The sequence below is a fragment of the Rhinatrema bivittatum genome, chromosome 5 (genome assembly GCF_901001135.1).
Source record: "Rhinatrema bivittatum chromosome 5, aRhiBiv1.1, whole genome shotgun sequence".
Lineage (NCBI taxonomy): Eukaryota > Metazoa > Chordata > Amphibia > Gymnophiona > Rhinatrematidae > Rhinatrema > Rhinatrema bivittatum.
In genome coordinates, this window is record NC_042619.1 from 97,828,780 (window position 1) to 97,851,983 (window position 23,204).

Genomic DNA, 23,204 nt, shown 5'->3' on the forward strand with positions numbered 1-23,204 from the left:
AACTGTTCTACCCTTTCCTTTTTCATAAGGAACTTAACTTTACTCCCTAAACCCTGGGAAGCTAAAACAACACAAAGCTTCTGAGAAAAATTACCAAGCTGGGATACTCTCAAAGGGGTCCAGACAAAGTAAGTCAAATCATCACAGGACATTAAAAAAAAAAAAAAAAAAAAAGGCTTAGAGCCAAAATATAAACAAAACCATATTGAAAAGCAGTCCTTGGTGTTGCTGTTTATTTATTTATTTATTTTTTACACATTATAGGTATGAAGCAATTTTGAAATGCCAGTGTTGAATGGCTGTTGAAAACTAACATGCTTAGGGGGTCATTTTTCAAATCATGATGGTCCATTATTGTGGGCGTTAAGGCATTATTGCATGCGATAATACCCCAACGCACTCTATAACTACATCGCGAGTTGAAAATTCAAATTAGAGAAAGGGGAGGCGTTTGGGTGGGGTTTAGGCAGGGATAAGGAAAGTTAGGGGCTTGTAGCGCTGCAGGTGATGTGTCGCATGTTATTGCCCGCATTAGCGCATGCTATTTCATTGGCCCTGCGGGGGGGTGTTTGCGGGCGATAGTGTGCAGCGTGGCTGCAACCATGGTGGGTGAAAACGCATCGCCGGGATGCGGACACCTGCTCACTATCAACCCCCCGTTCCTTTTTTTCCCTTGGGAGATCATTTCGCTATTATAGCAAAATGATAAATCCTCCAGTTAGTTTGGATAGTGCATGGACACATTTGTTTATAAACTGGTATTGTACTAGTGACCCTACCTACCTGCTCCCATCTAAACTGATAAGGCCCAAAATGTTCCCTATTCAATTACATTTTTCCAAGATAAGAAATCTGCTTTTTAAATAAGACCCTTTATGTTTTTGTTAATATTCCCATCCTTATATAAAAGGGGTCATTTCTTTTTAAGGGGTAATGACTGTGATGTTTTCACTACTCATTTTCTTGCTTTATTTTAAACTGATATGAAAGACAGCATATGGGGTGAAAGAATACACATGGTTCAGTTAAAGAAACAGGCAGATGTTAAAATGAACATATTGGATATTTGTTTACAACCGTGGTGCAACAGTAAATATATGAAAGCTGAAGACTTGGCTACAATTTATCAAGAATTGGCTCAGCCTATTGCTTCAGTCTGAAAATCTTTGCTGTGGCACCAGTAAGGAAAATGAGAATGAAACAGAAAATGCAAGAAGCATAAAACAGTAAATTCCTTTTTTTTTCTTTTCTTTTCTTTTTTTTTTTTTAAAGAACATGCATAGAAATTTAATAAAACTGAATTTGTAATTCTAAGCTTTTACAGTGAATGGACCATTCTGAAAACCTTTTTTTGTTTTAACTTTCATCTTATGAGGTGCAGCAAAAATAGTATACAAACTGAAACAGGATTCTACCATCCTGTTGAGCACCATTGACACTAAATGGTAAATCATTGTGGTGAAGCACACCACAGCTTAATGTCTTTACATTTATACCAAAAACAAAACAAAAAAATCTCCAAAAAATAATGAAAGACATCACTAAAATGATATAGACCATAATATTTGCCTTTAGCAAATCAAGTAACTGCAATGGAATACAAAACACTGAATGATTCTTCCATCATCAGAAGACATTATCGAATTATGACAGGTTCTGAAAGAATTATCCTAAGACCCATTACATTTTTACTGAGCAGTAAATGAATGTGAAAGTGATTTAAAAAACAAACAAAAAAAAAAAAAAACCTGGACAATATAATCTGCAAATACAAAGTGATTTTTTGTTGCTGGAGACTTGCTTTGAAATACAAAGGGTCAGATTTAAAAACTGAGGTAACGGTGCTAAAAGCCCAGGTCAGTTTTGCCAAAGGCTCTCAGTTGCTATTACTTCTGTAAGGAAAGAAAATCCACAGCAAAAAAATTGCGGAAGCAAGATCTTCGGAAAAAGCGAAGGCACACTTACCCTCAAGAATTAAATTTAAGGATCGATCAACAATTTTAATTGCATTTTGCACCAATTTTGTTTGCACAATGGGAACCTAAAATCTGGAACAAAAGTTTACTTTTCTAATTTTAAAACAGAATATTAATATATAGGCTTTTTGCACTTTCATGCCTTGTTTGCCCAATCTTTAAATCTGATTTAAAGACTCTTTGTAACATTCATTTTTCTATTAGGCTAAACCTGATGATGTCCCTTTTAACCTTACATATTTTAACTTTGTAAACTTAAAAAAACTGTCTTTGTAAGTATATGACTTCCAAAAATCTAATTCTAAACACAATTGTATTATTAATTTCAATTGGATACAAGAATTCTTAAAATTTGGAAGTATAAAATCTTGAGCTCCTAAAATGTAAATTTAACTGGATTCCCCAATACAAAAAGAAAATATTACAAGACTTTTTGCAGTGCATATAGTAAAAATAGCAATTCAAATGATCAGATTGGATGGAGCCTTTCTTCCAAGGTACCAGCTTATCATTACAGCAGCACAGAGAAATGTATACTGCTATTTATGGGATGCAAGTCACAACAGCTTTTTCAGTGCAAGAACTCTTAAGTACAGTTCCCAACACACAGAAGCAATGAGTTGGATTTATAAGTTTTTCTCATGAACTCAGAATAGGACAAAACTCATATAAATCTGATCCAATGTTCCATTAAAAAAATGGATGCCTTTTTAAAATTCTAGTAACTGTGGTTTCAAAGTACAACAATTTCTGGCTGCAAAATTACAAGCATCTGTTGCATTCATGTCAAAACAAAACTGCAGAGCATTTTTAAGACCTAGTTTTTTTCATTAAAATGTTTTGAGGTTGTTCATTGTGAAAATCTTACATGCTTACAGATTAGTCCTGCTATGACTACAATTCCTTTACACATTTGACTTCAAATATGGGGTCAGGTACAATTTAATACTTTTATTCTGTTAGATTAAATGTTTTTTGTAATTACTAAGGATGTGCATTCATTTTTTTTTTCCATTTTTAGTGAGCACTAATTTTTTAGTAAACTACATTTAATTACTGCACACTACTGTGATTTAGTGCGCACTAAAATGAATAATAAAAATAAAATGAAAAATATTTTCCAGCTGCACACCATTGTAATTACTGTGTTTCTAGCCATTTTGATCCCTTTTGTTGTTCTCTCTATATATTTTTACTGGCATTTTATCCATCTTGGCACTATTCTGCTCTTTTCCTAAATCATGATTGTCTATTTCAGGAAGAACACCTGCTTCCCAGGGCACTGCTGCCTCTGATGATATCACTGTATATGAAGTGTTTGTTTTCTATTATTGCAGGGGAATCATTATTTCACGATGGACAGAAGCATTAACCTTATCCTTGTCTGAGGTCATGGTATTCCCCAATCTTGTAGCCCATTTCCTGTTTCAGCAGGCAGCTAATGCCATCCATTTCCAATATTATCATCTTTGTCAACTAGCATGCCAATATAGTCTAGATCTGCAATAATCTCTTGTTCCTTGCCTAATCTCCAAATAAGCATTTTCTTGCTGTGAAGTGCCATCTTCACATGCAAATAGGCCTTTGCCTCTCTGGAAAATCTGATACCGTGAACATTTTAATTCAAAAAAGGCATCACAAAAATAAAAATTACTCAAACCCTCTAAAACAGGATGATTCATGTTTTAAAGTTTGAAAGAGCTCTCCTTTAAACTCTAGGAAAGGCAGTTCAAACAGGACATATCACCACAACCTGCATACTGACCCTTACTGATGCCATGTTTTAGAAGCCTACAAAAAACTAAGGCAAAAAACAGGGTTATAGTTTTAGGATTTACAAAATGAATGTTCAGTAGATGTTTGCATAATTTGGGCTAAAAACCTGGTTAATTTGCATAGCTTGGTGATCGAGTAGCTGTTTTTTCACTGATGAATAAAATTTGAACCGATTCTATACCATTACAGAGATTTGAATCAGATCTCTCTCTCCCACCCAGATTTTATTATAAAATTTCAAAATTTTCTACAAGAAAATAATGGACTATGAGTTAGAATTAACAATTGTAGACTAGTCAGTATGTTTTTAGGGTCCCATATTGTTTTTTAAACACCTAGTTATGACAAGAAGTAAAATTTGTTTTCACCATGACTGTGCACATCTCTTTTCTTACCATAACTTTATTATGTTTGGATGTAGACCATAGATTTTGTTTGCTAATCATATAAAACATGAAATCTGTTAAATGAGATTCTAAATGGCATACAGATAATGCAAAGCTGAGAAATTCTCTCCACACACCCCCCCTCTGTTTCTAGCATTTACCCATTTTAAAAGGACAATAGTAAAAAAAAAAAAAAAAATTATATATATATATTTACTTAGAAGCATTCAGAATGTCAACAAAACAGCTGCAACTTGCATTTGCAATTACAGAGTGGTATTCAGTTAGACAACATTTGTTTTTTTAATGATGCAAATACAACTGAAGATGGAAACTTAACTATATTCTCATAACTAATTTGTGCTGTGCACCAACAAGAACCTGCTTAAACTTCCAAGCCAATTTACAACCCCCTTACTGTACCAGGCAAGTTTAGTGGCTACTGAAATACCACTAAAGAACAGGGCTACCTAAAGACACATTTGGTAGTGTGTTAACTATACAAAAAAAAAAATAAAAGACACTGTACAGTTTAAAAACAAATCTTACACAGCCTTACATTTCAAATTGTTTCTTTAAAAGGAGTGAATTGTGTACAGGGGGGTTAAATGCTTTATAGACAAGAAAAAAATGCTCTGAAAGACTTATTCATCATCTTCATCATCCTCATCTTCCTCTTCCTCTTCATCTTCCTCCTCCTCATCTTCTTCCTCTTCATCTTCCTCCTCTTCTTTCTTCTTGCTCTTCTCAGCCTTGGCAGCAACTTTTTTCACTGCATCAGGTTTTCCTTTTCCTCGGTATGCAGCAATATCCTAGAAAGCCAGAGAAGGATAATTTAAAGAGCTCTTCCTGATCTCTTGAGCATATCTATCACATGTATCCACTTTGGTTTTTAAATTACACTTTACATATGGAAGACCTTAAACTTGACCTGAAACTAAATAATATACAAGTTATTGGGTGCCAACATAATTCATATTTCATATTTTGAGGCATATTAACTATAAATAGAGCAGAGTAACATAAAGCCATGGGCTATTTGTAAGCTTATGCATTGTGGAACTAAAATTTTAATAAACCAGATTAACTTCAGCATTACAAGGAAAGTAAAGTAATATGTATTATAGGGTAGACAGTGCCACCTTCTGAATGAAATCTATGTTAGTTCTAGGGTCTCACTATTGAAGTATGTATTCAGATATGAAAAAAGAAGACTCAAGCAAGAATGCCCATGAACCAGATTCACTAGCCTTCCTTGAAGGATTGCTATTCAAAGAATTAAATGCTGACAGCTTTATATTACACTATTGTAATTCAATTCACAAAGTAATATTAAACATAAGAAGACATTTCCTTACCATTAGTCCTGCTACACCAGTCCAGCCATGACAAGTGGGTTATTGCCCCCTATCAGCAGATGGAATCAGACAACACTGATTTCTCCTATGACATCACAGCCCCTTCTTAGGAGGTGATGCTAGCAGTGAGCATGCAGTATCCTTCTGTCAAAGCTTAGGATGTGACCCCATCTATCAACAAGTAAATACAAATTCAGTTTCAACTATAAAACGGAGACATTTCTCTGTGACCTAACCAAAAAAAGGAAGAAATAAAAGAAATAATGAAAGAATAAAATAAATAAAAACTCAATAAGGACCAAGGTCCTCAACCAGCTGTCCAAAACAGAACAGTCTGAAATACAGACTCGTTTCCCAGGTCCTGGACTGGTATAGCAGAACTAATGGAAAGGAAATTAACAGGTAAGGAAATTTCTCCTTCCAGCTAATCCTGCTACACCAGCCCAGCCATGACAAGTGGGAAGTACCAAAGCTTCATCTTCCTGGGCAGTAGGAAGCGAGAGCTGCCCGAAGGACCCCTGCACCATGAGCCATATCTTCCTGTGCCAGTAATCCAGCTAATAATGCCTCACATAAGTGTGTAGGGAAGACCAAGTGACGATCCTTCGAATATTGGCCATCCACGCAAGAAAGCCGAATCAATCGTCTTTTATCCAGTGAGCCAGAGTTATCTTGGAGGCCTTATCACCTTTATGCGGGCCCCCGAAAAGGACAAACAATATGTCCGATTTGCAGAAGGCATTAGTGACCTCCAAGAACCTTAGGACAATCTTCTGCACGTCCAAACATCAGATCTCCGCTCCACACTTCTCCCGAGAGAAAGACCGCTATGAAATTGGCTGATTAATACAAAAAAGGTGGAATTCACCTTCGGGAGAAAGGATGGCACTAGCCTGAAAAACCACCACCTCCACCGAAATTGCTAGAAAAGCATCCTGGCAAAATAAAGCTTGAAGCTCCGAGACTCACCATGTGGAACACGCCACAACCAGAAAGGCAGTCTTCATTGACAAATCCTTCAAAGATCTCTGTTTCAAAGGCTCAAAGGGAGCCCCTGTGAGGGCTCTCAGCACTAGATTGAGGTCCTATAGGGGAACAATGGGCCGGAAGGGTGACAGTTACCATTTTATGCCCCTCAAGAAGCAGGGCACGTCGGGATAAGCTGCTATCGAGACACCCCCTATGGGACCCCGTTACCAAGAAATAGCTGCCACCTGCACCTTTAGAGAGTTCAGGGCCAGCCCTTTATCCAGACCAACTAGAAGAACAGCCAAAATACATGAAATATCAGCCCGCCGGGGAATCACTGACCTAGAAACGCAGAACTGCTTGAGCAAACGCCAAACTTGAATGTAAGCCAAGGAAGTGGACTATTTCCATGACTTCAACAGTGTAAATATCACCACCAAATAATACCCTTTTCTTGCTGAATTATCTCCATTCAAGGGTCAGGCTGTAAGAAAGAATGGAGCCGGATCCTCCATGACAACGGATCCCTGAGCCATGAGACCCCTCATCTTGGGAAGCCCTATGGGCCTCTCCACCTGAAGCTTCAATAGACTGATGTACCAAGGTCTACACAGCCAGAATGACCCAGTTGCTCACCACCTCTATGCATTGTAGCAGTATGCCCACAAGTGCTCACAGAAGGAAAATGTACAGGAACACCCCCTCTGGCCAGGGTTATACTAGGGTATTGATCCCCATCAACCCTTGCTCCCTTTGGCAGTTGAAGAAACAATCAGTCTTTGCCTTCTGTTGAGTTGCCATCAATTCCATCTGGGCACGGCCCTAACTGCCACAAATCCTGCAAAAGGCCCCTGAGCTCTGCTCCCATTCGCCAGGATCTAGCAGATTTCTACTGAGAAAATCATCCTTTACATAGTACTGGCCAGCTATATGAGCCGCTGAAAGTAGCTGTTTGTTCTTTTCCTCCATGGAAACAGTAATGAAGTCTCCGCAGAAACCCTACAACTCCTGGATTCCCCCCCCCCGGTTGATTCACCTACTCTACTGCAGTGGCATTGTCTGAAAGGATCCCCTGAAGCAGTGGGAGGAGCTGGAGAAGAACCAGGAAGATAGCCCTGGATTTCCAACTGACTGATGGACCACAAGGCTTCCTCTGGAGACCAACTCCCCTAGGCCACTTGATCCTGACAATGAACCCCCCCAACCCAAGAGACTCATGTCAGTCATGACCAAAACCCAGGACAGAGTGACTAGACTGACTCCCCTTCAACAAATTTGAGGGGACCATCCATCAGCAAAGTGACTGGCGCACTGCCTGACACAAGAGGCAAGCGAACCCTGTAGTCCTGCAACTGCAAGGACCAACACATCAGGAATGACACCTGGAGGGGATGCATATGGGCTCTGGCCCACGGCACCTTATCTACGGTTGCCACCATCAGAGCAAGCATGAGACACATGACTCCAGAAAAGATCAGATCTGACTGAGGATCTTGTGCACCTTCTCATCCATGTGAAACACCTTTACCTTCTGTTTGTCGAACCATGATCCAGATATTCCAGGGACTGCGTGGGCTGTAGCGTACTTTTGGCAAAACCGACAACCCAGTCCAAGTCTTCCAACAGTTGTACCACATATGTTGCGCACTCCATTTCCTTGTGAGACAGCACCTGTATTAACCAATCGTCGAAATATGGGTGGACCGCGATTCCCTCGTGCCATAGGGTCATCACCATCACTTTGGTAAATGTGTGCAGTGCAGTTGCCAGACTAAACAGTGAAGCTTAGAACTGAAAATGCTACTGCAACACAACGAACACAGGTATTCTCTCCCTGATGAACTGCACAAGAAAGGAACGCAGCGTTTCCATAAGAAAAAATGGTACCCACAGACTGTGGTTCATGCTTTCAGATATGTACAGGACAAAAGGACTGTCCTTCTTGGGCACAACGAAATGAATGGACTAAAATCGCAGCTCCGCTATAACGGAGGCACAGGTACCACTGTCCGCAAGAGCTGTAGCTTCAGCCACATCTCACATACTGCTTGCTGCTTGGCTGCAGTGAAACAAGGAGAAACCATAAAGATGTCTCATGCTGGACAATGCAAATCCAGAGCGTAACCTAAGCAAACAATCTCCAACACTCACTGGTCGGACATAATGTGGATTCACTCCCTGAAGAATTCCCGTAGGCATCCCCCAACAGGAGTAGGGAGAGCTTGAACCCACTGGACCTGAGGAAGAGGCTCTATCAGCTCCCACTGAAAAACCAGAGTTGCCCTTCTGTCTTCACGAAAGGACTGCCCCTGGCCTCTCGAACCAGAAAAGGCAGCTGAAGAGGCATGAAAAAACTGCCTATGTGGCAGGTATTGCCTTGAAACTCAAAAATGTCCCCAGTTTCTGCTGGTCCTATAAAAAGAGCAACCTCTGCAAATGCTGGGGCTTAGGATCTCCCAGACTCTTAACCAACTGGTCCAAATCCTCCCCAAACAATAGGAAACTTGCCGCGATGCGTTTGGACCAAGAGTCAGCTGCCCAATTACGCAAACCCAGGAGCTGGTGCACTGCAACTGACAGCCAAAAAGGTTGCGGCGGATTCCATCCTGGCCACCTCTTTTCTCTCTGGGAGTGTTGGATCCATCGCAAAAAGGTCCAGACCACCAGGGACAAATATATAGACATCTGAACTGCCATCACCAATGAAATAAACTTCTCAGAGGCAACTTCATCTTCCTATCCTATAGATCCTTGGGCGATGCGCCCCCTTCCACAGAATAGTGTCAGCCCCTGGTCAAGCTGTGACCAGAACATCCACGACCGGGATCTGGAAAAACTTCTGCACAGAGACTGAAGGAGTGGGTACAGCTGCTGCAGGAGATTAACCTGCCCTCAAGCCAGACTCAGACTCCCATACCGGAGTGTCCTGTGGCTTGGTCTCTTCCAGCAGGAGACAAGAAACCACTTGATCAAACAGGTAACAACTCAACCCAGTGAAACTTCCAGATCACAGAATCGTCTTCAGGACCAGAAGAAATCTCCCTTTCCTCCACAGATGCTGAACTATCGGCTTCCCCGGGCTCCTCAACCATCCCAGGATCCTCCTACGAGGACGCCGGTGCCTCAATACCCGGATACATCCTCTTAGCTGGCATGTGAGGAGACCCGGTGAAATTACTCCAGGCAACAGATACCCCCACAGGGCCCTGCCCCATCTTGGAGAAGGCACAAAAGGCCTAGTAGAAGCAAAGAAAACAAAATTTCTCTCCTGGGCACAAACCAGAGGCACTTTCTATCAGGGCCCCCCTCCTTTGGGTCCCCCCACAAGAACAAGCAAGGGGGTGAATCAAACTCCCCTCTGCTCCCTGTCCTCTCGCTGATATCCAGTACTGAACACTAGTGTGAATTCAAAATGGCCACTGACTCTGGTGCCTTCATAGTGGACCGTGTATCAGGGCCCTCCAGAGTCGGCGTGTCAAAAAGTCCAGTGGGCAACAAAGGGGGAACCACTCCTTCCCACCAAGGCCTCACACTGCCTCTCTCTTAACTGTGCACAGGCAAGCTTGGATATGCCAATAGGAACACTAAGCCTGTGCCTAGGGTGGCAAAATTCTAGGGGGCAGCAGACCACCTGAAAAAATTGTTGCCTACTAGTTCTGCTGAATATCACTCAGCAGGGAATGGCCTGCTTCCTGCTCCAAACCCTCCCCTTCCAGTGCAGAGAACAGAAAGGAAGAGATGAGGTTGGTAGGGACAAAGCAAAGAAAAACACTCTTCTCTCTTTTCCAGCCTTTCCTCTCCTGTACTATGCAGGAAACAAGAGGAGGGAGGTGAGGCCACAGTACATAGCAGGAAGCCAAGAAGATTCACTCTGCTCCCTAATCCTGCCCCTTTCCTTCCTGTCATTTATAGTCTTCAGAGGGGGTGGTGAGCTGGAGCAGAATGAGCTGAACAAAGAAGGCTGTGCCTTCTTTTTTCTGCTCTGTTGTCTGAAGAGGGAGTGGAAAGAGGGGGAGAACAATGCCTAGGGCAGCAAAATTCTAACTCTGTCATGGTGCAGCTCGGTGCACTGCAGGCCTCAGAGGCGAAACGCATGGCCCGGCCTCTCCATTGCACCATGTGGCTCTAAAGGCAGCGGCATGCACACAGAGCCCCTCCTTCCACAGTTGAAATACCAACCCCCGGTAGCTGTACTCTCTCTCCTGCTGGCTCCTGCTGACAGTCTGCACACACCAGCAGACTACTACTGACTACCATGAGCTTCTTTTTTATATTTCTTTTTTAAACCAGCAAGACCAAGCAGATGGGGGGGGGGGGGGGGGGGGGGGTTTGAGGAGGAGATACAAGCCCAAGACCAAATAAGGAGAAATTACTACTTATCAGATAATTTCTTTCCCTCTAATGAAAGCAGGCCAATCCTCACCAGTGGGTTATGAACCTCTGCCAGCAGATGGAGATGAAGTAAGAAGCTGACGTCACAGATATATAGTCCTGCCTGGATATCAGCCCGCCAGTATCCTCTGGAAAAGCCAAACTGTGGACAAACTAATTAAACTCAAATATGATTATTAAAAATCAACTACTCATGCTTCCAACCAATAGGGAACACTGAGGTCAGCCAAAAGAATAAACTTATTCACTAAATTGAGGGACTGAATAAGCCACTGAATAAGCCACTAAATTGAGCCACTGAATAAGCCACTAAATTGAGGGACTGAATAAGCCACTAAGATAAAAATGCAGCAGCCAAGGGTTGGTTGGGGATTGGCCTGCTCTCAGAGGGAAGGAAATTATCAGGTAAGTAGTAATTTCTACTCCCTCTACATTCAGGCAGACCAATCCCCACCAGAGGGATGTACCAAAGATTCTACCGAACAGGGTTGGAGGCTGCCTGTGGTCCAGTCAACACTGCCCATGCAAAACACTGTATCCTCTTGAGTCCGAACATCCAAGCAGTAATGCTTGGAAAGATGTGCACTGATGACCATGTCGCCGCTTGGCAAATCTTGACAGGAGACAATAATCAAAATTCCGCCCACGATAATGCCCGAGCCCTCGTGGAATGCAGTCTAACCTGCTTTGGCAAAGGAATCTCTACAGCCACATAGGTGGCCACAATGACCTCCTTAACCCAACAGGCTATAGTAGCCCACATCGCAGGAACACCTGGTTTGCTGCCACCATGGAGAACAAACAGGTGATCAGACTTCCGGACAGATATAGTAACTTCTAAGTACCCCAGCAAATGTCGATTGACATCCAAGGTATGCAATGGACGATATGATACTTTCATCTCTGTTCCCCTGTCCATGGTAAGCAGGGAAATGGACTGATCCAAATGAAACAAACTACTTTTGGCAAAAAAAAAAAAAAAAGAGAGGGCACAGTCCAAAGCTGTACCGATCCCGGAGTCATACGCAAAAAGGGTTCATGGCAAAAAAAGGGCCTGCAGTTCGAAAACCCGATGTGCAGAACAGATTGCCACCAGAAAAACTGTCTTCAAGGTAAGCAGCTGCAAGGGAAGACCACGCAGCAGCCGAAAAGTTGGACCTGCCAAGAATTCCAGAACTAGATTAAGGTCCCACAGAGGCAACGGAAGATGCAAAGGAAGGCGAAGAACTCCCTTCAAGAACTGGGACACATCGGGATAGGAAGAACAAGGCCCACCATTGACTCACTCCCTATAACAAGTGAGGGCTGGCACTTGAACCTTCAAGGTGTTAAAAGCCAGACCTTTACGCAATCCATTCTGTAAGAATTCCAAAACTAAAGGGAATAGCCAACTTGAGAGGCTGAGAACCTCACACTCAGTACCACACCAGGCCTCAAACTCTAACATATGCCAGACACAAAGAAAATTTCCTGGCCTTAAGCAAAGTGGAAATCATGGCAGGTAAATAACATTTCAACAACCTAGCCCTCTCAATGGCCAAACTGTAAGTCAAAATAGAGTCAGATCTTCGTGTAGAATGGGTCCCTGCCGCAACAGATCCTTCCGCGGTGGTAATCTGAGAAAACTACCTCTAGCAGTCTCTGCAGATTGGCATACCACAGCCTCTGGAGCCAATCCGGAACCACCAAAAGGATGGTGTCAGCTTGACTTGCAATCTTCCAAACAATCCTGCCTATTGGAAACTAGGGCGGGAAGGCATACAACAGGCTGCCCTTTGGCCACACCTGAAGGAGAGCTTTGATGCCCAGCGCTTTCGAGTCCCATCTGCGACTGAAAAACCGCAGAATTTTTGCATTGTCTGAGGCAGCCAGCAAGTCTTACGGATGGCCCCAAAGTTCCACAACAAGCTGAAAGGCTTCATCCACTAGTTCTCACTCTCCTTAGTCCGTGTTCCTCCTGCTGAGAAAGTTGGCTCTGACATTGTCCTTTCCAGTATGTGAAAGGCGGATATGCCTAGCAGATTTTGAAACTGGTAATGGCAACCCAGAATGGCAAACCATAGGAACAGTTGATGTTCCTGACGAATGGGAATATGCAGATATGCCTCCATCAGATCCAGAGTCGTGGCGTATTCCTCTGATTTGTACTATCATTATGACAGAGCGCAGTTTCCATTCAAAAATGAGTGACCCGCAAATGCAGATTAACTCCCTTGAAATCCAGGATGGGTCAAAAGGACCCCTCATTCTTGGGGTACAACAAACTAGAGAGAATAGTAGTCTGTATTTTGCTGCAATTCTGGAACAGGAATCACAGCCGTCAGGGCTAACAGTCTTCTCATTAAGCAGATTGAGAGGCTCCACTCCCAGAACCCGCATCTTTCTGAAGTCTTTTGGGGCGAAGGGGCTGAGACCTACTGAAGGGATGGGATCTCTGAGAAGAAGCTTCCCTATAAGGAAGAAATAGCCTATAGTCAAAGGAATGGCCACTTTCACAAAAGGGCCGAGAAGCTGGCTTCTTATTCTCTGGCAAAATGAGGGATCTGGGCTTCCTTCCATCTATTTGCCATCTTTTCCAACTCACTGCCCAACAAAAGGGAACCCTTGAAGGGCAACTCCTCAGGAGGCTGTGTGAACCAGGTCACATCCTGCATCAGCCAAGAAGGCAGCCCCAGGTTCTATCACTGAAAGGGCACCGCCAGTCTTGCAAAAGACACAAGGTAGCTTGAGCCACCAAGGCACAACAAGAAGTAATCTGCAAATTCATCGCCATAGCCTCAAAGGCTTGCTTAAAGATAGCCTCAATCATCCTATCCTGAGCATCCTTTAGAGCTGCCCCTCCTTCCACTGGGATGGCAGTTCACTTAGTAACCGAACACACTAATGCATCAACTTTTGGGAAACGCAACTGTTCTCTAGCCTGCGGATCCAAGGAGTATAAACCCGCCAAGGCGCGCCTCTCTTTAAAGGTCACCTCTGGGGCAATCCAGTCAAGGTCAATCAACTCTTGAATAGCCACTCCAAATGTCTTCAGAGTCTGAGAGATCAGACTCAGTAACTCATCTCTATGAAAGAAACAGAGAAGAGGTCTCTGTGACTCTAAATATGGGGGAATCTCCCCTTCCTTATCATCAGAATCATCCTGATCCACATCAACTTGAACATGGTAAGGATGTGCAGTGCCACGGCCTTTGCCCGTAGTGACAGATGCAGGGGAACTTCAAGCATGTGATCCTGATTTAGATGGTATTGCCAACTAAGGATGCCCCTGTAGAAAGGACTGTAATCCCTGGAAGAATTTGACCCAGGAAAAGGAAATGGCTCCATACCAGGTCCAACCACAACTAGTGCAGAGAAATGTGACATAGTCCAGTTTTAAATGTTCAAAATCAATCTTTGTATTTATAAATGAATGGCAACTCCACTGTTATATCTATACTTCAAGGGGTCGTATAGACATGACAACATTCATTTATAAATAAAAAGATTGATTTTGAACATTTAAAACTGGACTATGTCACATTTCTCTGCACTCGTTGTGGTTGAACTGTAATTGCTGAGTGCAGCTTTTGCTCTGTTTGCTCTTTTGGATTTGCCTCCATACCAGGTCCCACAAGCCCAAAACTGACATCTTGAGGGTGAGCCTCCCCTGAAGATGACTCAGTCAGTGGATCAACCAAAGAAAGGGACAACTTTGTCGTGTTGCCCTCAGTCCAATTCCCCTCGGACCAAGGGGATAGACCATCGTTGGCAAAATCAGGAGGCGGCAAATCTCCTTAAGCATCTAGGCAGTGCTGACAGAGGCTTGTAGAAAGCTCCAGCTATATCACCCTTATATAGCATGCAGCACAAATAGCTAGACGCTTTGATCTCTTTGCGCCTGCACAATGGTTAGTATGCGCTCCATACACAAGCATGCGGCAGGTACGCACTTAACTATGCCCAGTTATGTGTGTAGTAAAACACACAAAATGCGCTGAAATATGTGCACAGAAAATGCACAGGTAGGGACGCGCATAGAAAACACACAAGTACATGCATGCAAAATGAGCTCAGTGAAACGCCTAACTACGCGCACAATATATATACAAAGTACACACACAACAGGGGATACAGATTTAGGAGCACAGGCACGCACTGACGTCACACATAAAAACGTGCGAAGGAACTGCCACGGGTTACCATACGGCCCAGGAAGGAAACTCGAGAACAGGGCCTAGCCAAAAAGCTGCTCAACCCTTAATGTCTGAGCTTCCCCCACACTCACAAAACTCCCCAGAGGCGTGAGCGGGAGAAGCTGAATGCCAAGGAAAAAGGTGAAGCTACTTCCTACTGGGTCTAACTCCACTCTTCTTTTTTTTTTTTGAAATGGAACTTTACCTGAGCTCAACCCTCCCTGGCTGAAAGCAGGAATGGGTTTCCGGCTATGGGGGTAGAGGGCAAAAGCCTTCACCACTGAGCCTCTCTCGGTCTGCAACCGCTAATTATTTTATTTATTTATTTGTAAGTCCACACCAGAACAGGGCTACTGGACTAAGGCTCTCAACTGAGGGAAGAACCCGACAGTATCACCTTAGGGGGTAAGCGGTACTATATAAATCGGCCCGGTCTTCCGTTTTCTTCTATGTCTTTTTTTTTTTTTTTTAATAGGCAATCCCCAGTAAGGAAATGCATGTTCACCAGCTGCTAGAGACGGAGAATACTGGCAGACTCATGTCGGAGCACGATTATATATTCGTGATGTCAGCTTCTTACTCCGTCTCCATCTGCTGGCAGAGGTACATAACCCACTGGTGGGGCCTGGCCTGCATGAATGCAGAGGAAGAGAAAGTGATGAGAGGCAGTAGCAAAAAAAAAAAAAAAAAAAAAAAAGACTCTGGAGCAGGGAGAAACTTCCTCTGAGCCACGGAAACAAGGAAGTAACTTAGTTTTGGAGTAGGATCCTGAGACCCTGTCGTTCCTTTCCTTAAAATCAGTTGTTCCCGGTCCAAGTTCAACCCAACATCCTAACAAAGGGCTGGGAGCTGGTCAATGGGCTCACACTGCTGACGGGAACATTAGTGGCCTACCCTTGGGGTCTGGTCACAAATTTGTCATTTAGCTACTGTACCAACTCAGTCCTACCATCTCCTGGAGGCAGAAAATACTGGATTCTCACTGCTAGCACCACCTCCTAAGTAGTGGCTGTGATGTCACAGGAGAAATCAGTGTTTACCTCCATCTGCTGGATGGATTGGTATAGCAGGATAAGATGGAAACTTCAATTTAAGAGGCAACAGGATTTCCAAAACTTTTTTAAAGAATATTGGGAGAAGTAAATAGGTGGCATTTAAAAATGAGCATCCCAGTGATATTTTACTAAGATTATGAAGACTTGATATAATGTTAAACTTGAACTACTGGGTTTTGCTCCATGGCACAGAAAGCTTTGATTCAAGAATTTTGGAAAGGTTTTCCATTTAAGCATAGGTGTACTATGGATGCCATCAGCAGCTATGGTAATTTGTTTCCTTCTTGGGATCTGCCAGCACCTATAAAGGAATTTTTTAGGGGATGCAGCTCCTAGTCCCCTGACATAAGAAATATAGTTTTCCTCATGATACCGAGGCAAAACTTCACCATTGCTTCTACAGGAAAATATGCCAAATTGCCATTGAACATTATGTTCCTCACACTCCAGGGACCAAGCTGGGAAAACAATTTAACACACACAGGGTATTTTTAAAACATTATGTTTTAACGTTGTTCTGCTGGCTCTTGGTCTCTAGGCCGTGACATAAGGAACAATCTGCTATGGAGCTTTTTTAATGCTATTTTCATTGTAGGCACTATGGAGAAAACTGTCCCAAGTGTAGCAGACTTCTGCACATCTTAGTCAATAAATCAAGAACCAGCTTTTTGTGGTACACCTTGGCCCACTCTGCCTTTTCTGAAGATAGACACACTAACTCTACAGACTACTTGCAAAAAATACACTGCAACAATGTTGTATTACTATCCTATAATTAAATAGGCTATTTCATTTTTTCCTCCACAAGGCATAATATGAACCATGGAAAGGTTGCTATGATCAAAAGCCTTAAGATGGAAGTCATTTAATATTAATAAAAAGATTTACATTCACTCTTCTGGAGAGCTAAAACAGTATGACAAACACTAAGTTGTAAACCAACAATAGTCAAATTATGGTTAAACATGAAATCTGATGCAGCTAATTCTGTTTTCTTATTCACCTGTATAACTGAATTTTAAAAAACCTTTTTCTTTGTATATTTCATAAGTACACAAGTGTTAGCATGTATCCTGTATTAACTGAAATGTTTCAAAAACTAGCAAAGCTACAGTAATGTTTTCACTACTACTCAGCAATGTCACAAAATCCCTCACACTCAATCGAACTGATCCTTATTGGATATGTTGTCATAACTGATATCCTGAAAGTGGAATATAAATCAAATAAAAAGATACCCCACACACAGCAAGAAAAAAAACCTAGAAACCATGCTATAAAATATCATTTGTAGCACTGTTACAAAGTTAGCTTTCTCTGATATTTAGAGAATTGCAGATGACTTGCTCAAGTAATTTCAAGCATAAAATGTAAATAACTTTTTTTTTTTTTTTAACTGGTACAGAGTTGATCTTACTACTTGCAGCATGGGCTTTTGAAATGTTACACAGTGCATGTGCTGAAGTTACTGAAATCAAATAAAAAGCACAGGAAGATTCTTTCAGAAGCTAACAGACAGAACAATCTTATTCTTAATATTAGCTCCTGAAAAAAATTGAGCCTCACAATGCAATTTGCTGGTCAGGAATTGAACATTTAAAAAAAAAAAAAAAAAAAAAAAAAGAATAAGAATGTAACTAAAACTAACCAGACATGACCTTAAATTCATAGATGTTAACTTTTAAACTGGCACACATGTGAGCACGTTCATCAGCCCTCACCCAGGGACACGGCCATTTTGTAATACACATGCATATATGCACACATGTTATAAAAACTTGAACACGCACACATGTTCGTGGTTCTCCTAGTTTACCCAGGTAAGTGATAGGACTTCCAAACCATTCTTCTCCTGTTAGCTCTGACCCTTAAAACCCTGCTGATCTATTTATCTTTATTACTTACACATCCTCCTTAGCAGAAGTAAAGTCACGAGGCAGGGGACACCAGCACATGCCTGTGCGCTGAGTATCTGTGTGTTAATTTGAAGTTGAAATCCAGGAACACCCGTGCCCCTTTTTAGAACTTTTTATTTGTGTGCGCAGTGGGAGATAGGCACATACTCGGGCAGCTTTTAAAATCCACTCAGCGTGCGTCTGCCCAACATATTCGCATATCTCCCAGTTCTGATGAGTGTCGGACTTTTAAAATTTAACTTTTAGAGTAGCTAATTACAGGCAAACCAAACATCTCAAATTTTTTCAAAGTGACTCAATTTTAGAGGATCCATTTACAAGAAGCAAATTAAATCCAAATTTTAAATGGTCACATTTCTTATGGGACATTAATGAGAATGAAAGAAGGAAGAATTTAGCACAAAGTATAAACTTTAAAATACAACTGTGTACCCTGAAGAAGTGTGGCCACCAGCTCGATCACATGTGCTATTGACTTCTCTCAACAGGTTGTATAATCAGAGAAGCAAATGTTTCATTCCACTACGAATGTGCTGGGATACTGAGAAAAAAAGATTACTGTCACTTTGGGCTGGCCTGGTGGCTCAAGTGGCAGCACTGTGCAGCATCATATAGTGGGTCACTGACTCAATCCCCAAGTCAGGCTTTTCACTTTTGAAGTTGGCTGGAGATCCTGCACAGGCAGCATTTACAACTGCTGAAGGGAGAGGGTGTCATGGTCATCGCTCAAGGGTAATACCTGGAGGATGGATTCAGGGAGTATGATGGTAGGGTTCTGAAGGAACCCTGGTGGATGGTCTCCAGCCTTGGATTGTCACAATATAAAAACAAAGAAATGACAGCAGAAAAAGACCAAATAGTCCATCCAGTTTGCCCAGCAAGCTTAAGGTAGTAATTGCCAGTCTGTGCAGGTTACATTTCTCTTAAGGGTAGTAACTAGGGATGTGCACTTGTTTCATACGTTTCCCATTACATGTCAATTAGATGTGCATTCGTTTCATATGTGTCATACGTTTCAATTATATGCTTGTTTAGGAAACGTATGAAACGAATGCACATCCCTAGTAGCAACTGCCCTGCGCAGTTATCCCCAAGCATTATGATAACATAAAAATTGCAATGACCAGACTAAGTATGTTGGGGAGAAGGGAGTAAGTTAAAATAGGGAAAACATCCTGGTTAGTTGCAACTGAAGGCTTGTGGCGTCAGAGTGCAGCCCTTGTTCCGACTGAGCTGGATGTACAAAAGGAACAAAAGAAAACCAAACCTATCAGGACCACCCACTCCCCCACCCCCCAAAAAACCACCACTTTATGTCTATTCTAAAAAGTGCAAGGAGAAAAGAAGCCATTGTGAAAAAAAGACTCCATTACATAACAATATTCCTTGTGAATTTTATGATAGCATTATGCTGGACATTTTTTTTTTTTTACCTTTTCATATTTTTCTTTCAGTTTGGCAGCCTTCCTTTCATAAGGCAGTTTATCCTCTGAAGCAGTATTATTCCACATCTCACCTAGTTTCTTTGCAACATCACCAATAGTCAAACCAGGATGCTCTCCTTTGATTTTTGGACGAAAATCAGAGCAGAACAAGAAAAATGCAGAACTGAAAAGAAAAGTTGTAGTTATAAATTAAGACTCTACAATTTCAAAGCAGGTTTTTTGTGCACTCTATTAAAATAGTGAAAACACTGAACTCTCGGAAAGTTGTTTGTAAAATCATCAATTATTACAGTTGAGATGAACCAACATACATATGTAAAGAAATTATTATGGTCACTCAGTGTTATAGTACAGAATAGTTAATTCAATAGTGTAGAGATCAAATGCTTACTATAAGAATCTTTAACAGTAAATGGAATGGGGGGCCAGCCCAGTCACTTAAGTGGCAAGTGCTGCACATTGCCATGCAGAAAACCTGATTTGATTCCCAGGCCGACTGGGACTGCTGATCAGAGCTGGCATGAACTTTGTAGTGACAACAGGACTGTGAGCCAATACAAACTCAGACTGGTGGCCCCGTCCCCATACTAATTACAACACTCCTGCTGGTTCTGATCAGCAGCACCCCACACAACTCACATCTCAAGAATACCACTTGCAATTTATGACCTGTAGATTGAACTCCAGCCTGAAGTCAAAACAAAATATGGCATGTAAATACAAATCAAAAGATTCACAAGCATCAAAAAACTCAGTCTTAGACTATTGATACTCATGCAATCAACAGAGCATGAAAGGGCCTTCAGTACCCAAGAAGTGCACTGATATTTTGCATAGACCCTAAAATGACTTATAACAGGTTCTGTAATGAAACTCCATCCTGCAGAAAATGTACTTTCAAAATAAAAATTAGTTCAGTTTTTTTTGCTTATTCAACAAAGGAGCAAATTTTTATTTTGAAAGCAAATTTTCTGCAGGATGGAGTTTCATCACAGAATCTGTTGTAAGCCTGTTTCATGGAGGCTAGAGTCATTCAATCTCATCAGCCAGTGCCTCATACAAATAATTTTCATATGGTTAAATACTGTCTGAAATTGCAATGCTTGATTGTTCCTTCACTATTTGGTAAGTTACTTTATGAGTTTTCAGGATGTACTCCCTGTTCTGTGAATCTGAAGGACAAGTACAAGGACTGAAGTGGCCAAATCTTACATACTTTGAGTCATTTTATTTTGAACAAAAAAGTTAGAATGAACATATTTTTAGATGATACATTCAAAATTACAAAATATGTAAAGTGGAGCTGGGCCGGTGAATTAGTGACAAGTACTATGCACTACCATGCAGAGGGTCAGGCTTCTGCTCTCCAGGGGATGCTGTTTCAGGCAAAAGGTCTCCCAAAATAGCCACTGCCATTAGCAATGGTTACATGGAATAGACTTAGTTTTTGGGTACTTGCCAGGTTCTTATGGCCTGGATTGGCCACTGTTGGAAACAGGATGCTGGGCTTGATGGACCCTTGGTCTGACCCAGTATGGCATTTTCTTATGTTCTTAAAACACTGGCTTCAATTCTACAAAATTCCTGAGCTATGTAAATGGCCTAACTGGGCATATTTAACCTGCAGTATGTTTTTTTTTTTCCAGCATGAATAAAATTATTTAGGCTGGCTTAGGAGATCATTGGTTCTGTCCCATAGAAATTTACTCACAATATTTTACACTCCTCCATATTTTGCAGAATAAAAGCTATGAGTATGTGCAAAGCTATAAACCCTCAAAATAAAAATTAGTAAAGCTCTTTATGCCCCAATTTCAGGGCTTGATTCTGATGCTATCTGCCAAGCTGTTTTATATCCCAGTGTGAACTGTATCAGAGAGCACATAAAACTATCCAGTGGGTGCTGCAGGAGTTCTGAGCATTTCCAGAGAAGGAACAATTGTTCTCTTTCTGCATACTAAAGCACTAATCAGAGATCAAGTTTAACCTCTTTACTGCAAAGGTATTCGTTATCCCTATGGTCAATGTAATACAATAAATTTTATTGCAAAAAGTCACAACAACATTTTTATTCACATTTAGCTAGGTTCATTATATAGTGGAGTACCTTTTTATCCTGAAAGGTTAGGACTAAGGTCATTTTGGATAATGACAGTTTTCCTCTTTGCCAGGAACTATATCTCCTCAATGGACCCATTCTGATATGCCCTGTTTGGTATTTCTATAGCTCGCTCTACTGAAGCCCAGCTCCTCTCCCTCCTGTATGGCTCAATGTCTCAGACCAGCTATCTGAATTATGCTGGACTGGATCAGGCCATTAAAGAGGGAGGTGTGTACAGAGATTAGAACATAAGAAATTGCCATGCTGAGTCAGACCGAGGGTCCATCAAGCCTAGCATCCTGTTTCCAACATAGGCCAAACCAGGCCACTAGAAATCTGGCAAGTACCCAAACACCAAGAAGATCCCATACTACTGATGCCAGTAATAGCAGAGGCCATTCCCTAAGTCAACTTGATTCATAGCAGGTAATGGACTTCTCCTCCAAGAACTTATCCAAACCTTTTTTAAACCCAGTTACACTAACTGCACTAACCACATCCTCTGGCAACAAACTCCAGAGCTTAATTGTGCATTGAATGAAAAAGAATTTTCTCCGATTAGTCTTAAATGTGCTACTTGCTAACTTCATGGGAGTGCCCCCTAGTCCTATTATCCAAAAGTGTAAATAACCAATTCACATCTACTCATCCAGGACCTCTCAATATTTTAAAGACCTCTATCATAACCCCCTCTCCGCCCCACTCATCTCTTCTCCAAGCTAAACAGCCCTAACCTCTTCAGCCTTTCTTCACAGGGGAACTGTTCCATCCCCTTTATCATTTTGGGTGCCCTTCTCTGTACCTTCTCCATTGCAACTATATCTTTTTTGGGATGCGAAGACCAGAATTGTACACAGTATTCAAAGTGCGGTCTCACCATGGAGTGATGCAGAGACCTTATGACATTTTCTGTCTTATTAACCATTCCCTTCCTAAAAATTCCTAACATTGTTTGCTTTTTTGACTGCTGCAGCACAATGAGCCAGCGATTTCAAAGTATTATATACTATGATGCCTAGATCTTTTTCTTGGGTGGTAGTTCCTAATATGAAACCTAACATTGTGTAACTACAGCAAGGGTTACTTTTCCCTATATGCAACACCTTGCACTTGTCCACATTAAATTTCATCTGTCACTTGGATGCCCAATCTTCCAGTCTCGCAAGGTTCTCCTGTAATGTATCACAATCCGCTTGCGATTTAACTACTCTGAATAATTTTGTAACATCCGCAAATTTGATAACCTCATTCGTCGTATTCCTTTCCATGTCATTTATAAATATATTGAAAAGCACCAGTTCAAGTACAGATCCCTGAGGCACTCCACTGTTTACCTTTTCCACTGAGAAAATTGACCATTTAATCCTATTCTCCGTTTCCTGTCTTTTAACCAGTTTGTAATCCATGAAAGGACATCACCTCCTATCCCATGACTTTTTAGTTTTCTTAGAAGCCTCTCAAGGGGGACTTTGTCAAACGCCTTCTGAAAATCCAAATATACTGCATCTACCGGTTCACCTTTATCCACATATTAACCCCTTCAAAAAAATGAAGCAGATTTGTTATGCAAGACTTCCCTTGGGTAAATCCATGTTGCTTGTGTTCCAATAAACCATGTCTTTCTATATGCTCTATGATTTTGATCTTCAGAATAG

At 41.7% G+C, this 23,204-nt stretch overlaps 1 protein-coding gene across 2 annotated transcripts in view; it reads right to left on the bottom strand.

Moving 5' to 3' along the window:
- Positions 1-219: 219 nt before the first annotated feature.
- HMGB1 (high mobility group box 1) overlaps positions 220-23,204 on the bottom strand; it is a 60,462-nt gene continuing 37,477 nt past the window's right edge. For both annotated transcript variants that reach the window (XM_029602630.1, XM_029602628.1), the window contains exons 4-5: positions 19,437-19,611; positions 220-4,950 (exon numbers count right to left, since the gene is read on the bottom strand). In XM_029602630.1, the coding sequence (XP_029458490.1) occupies positions 4,783-4,950; positions 19,437-19,611 (343 nt within the window). In that variant the 3' untranslated portion in view covers positions 220-4,782. The remainder of the gene's footprint in view (positions 4,951-19,436; positions 19,612-23,204) is intronic.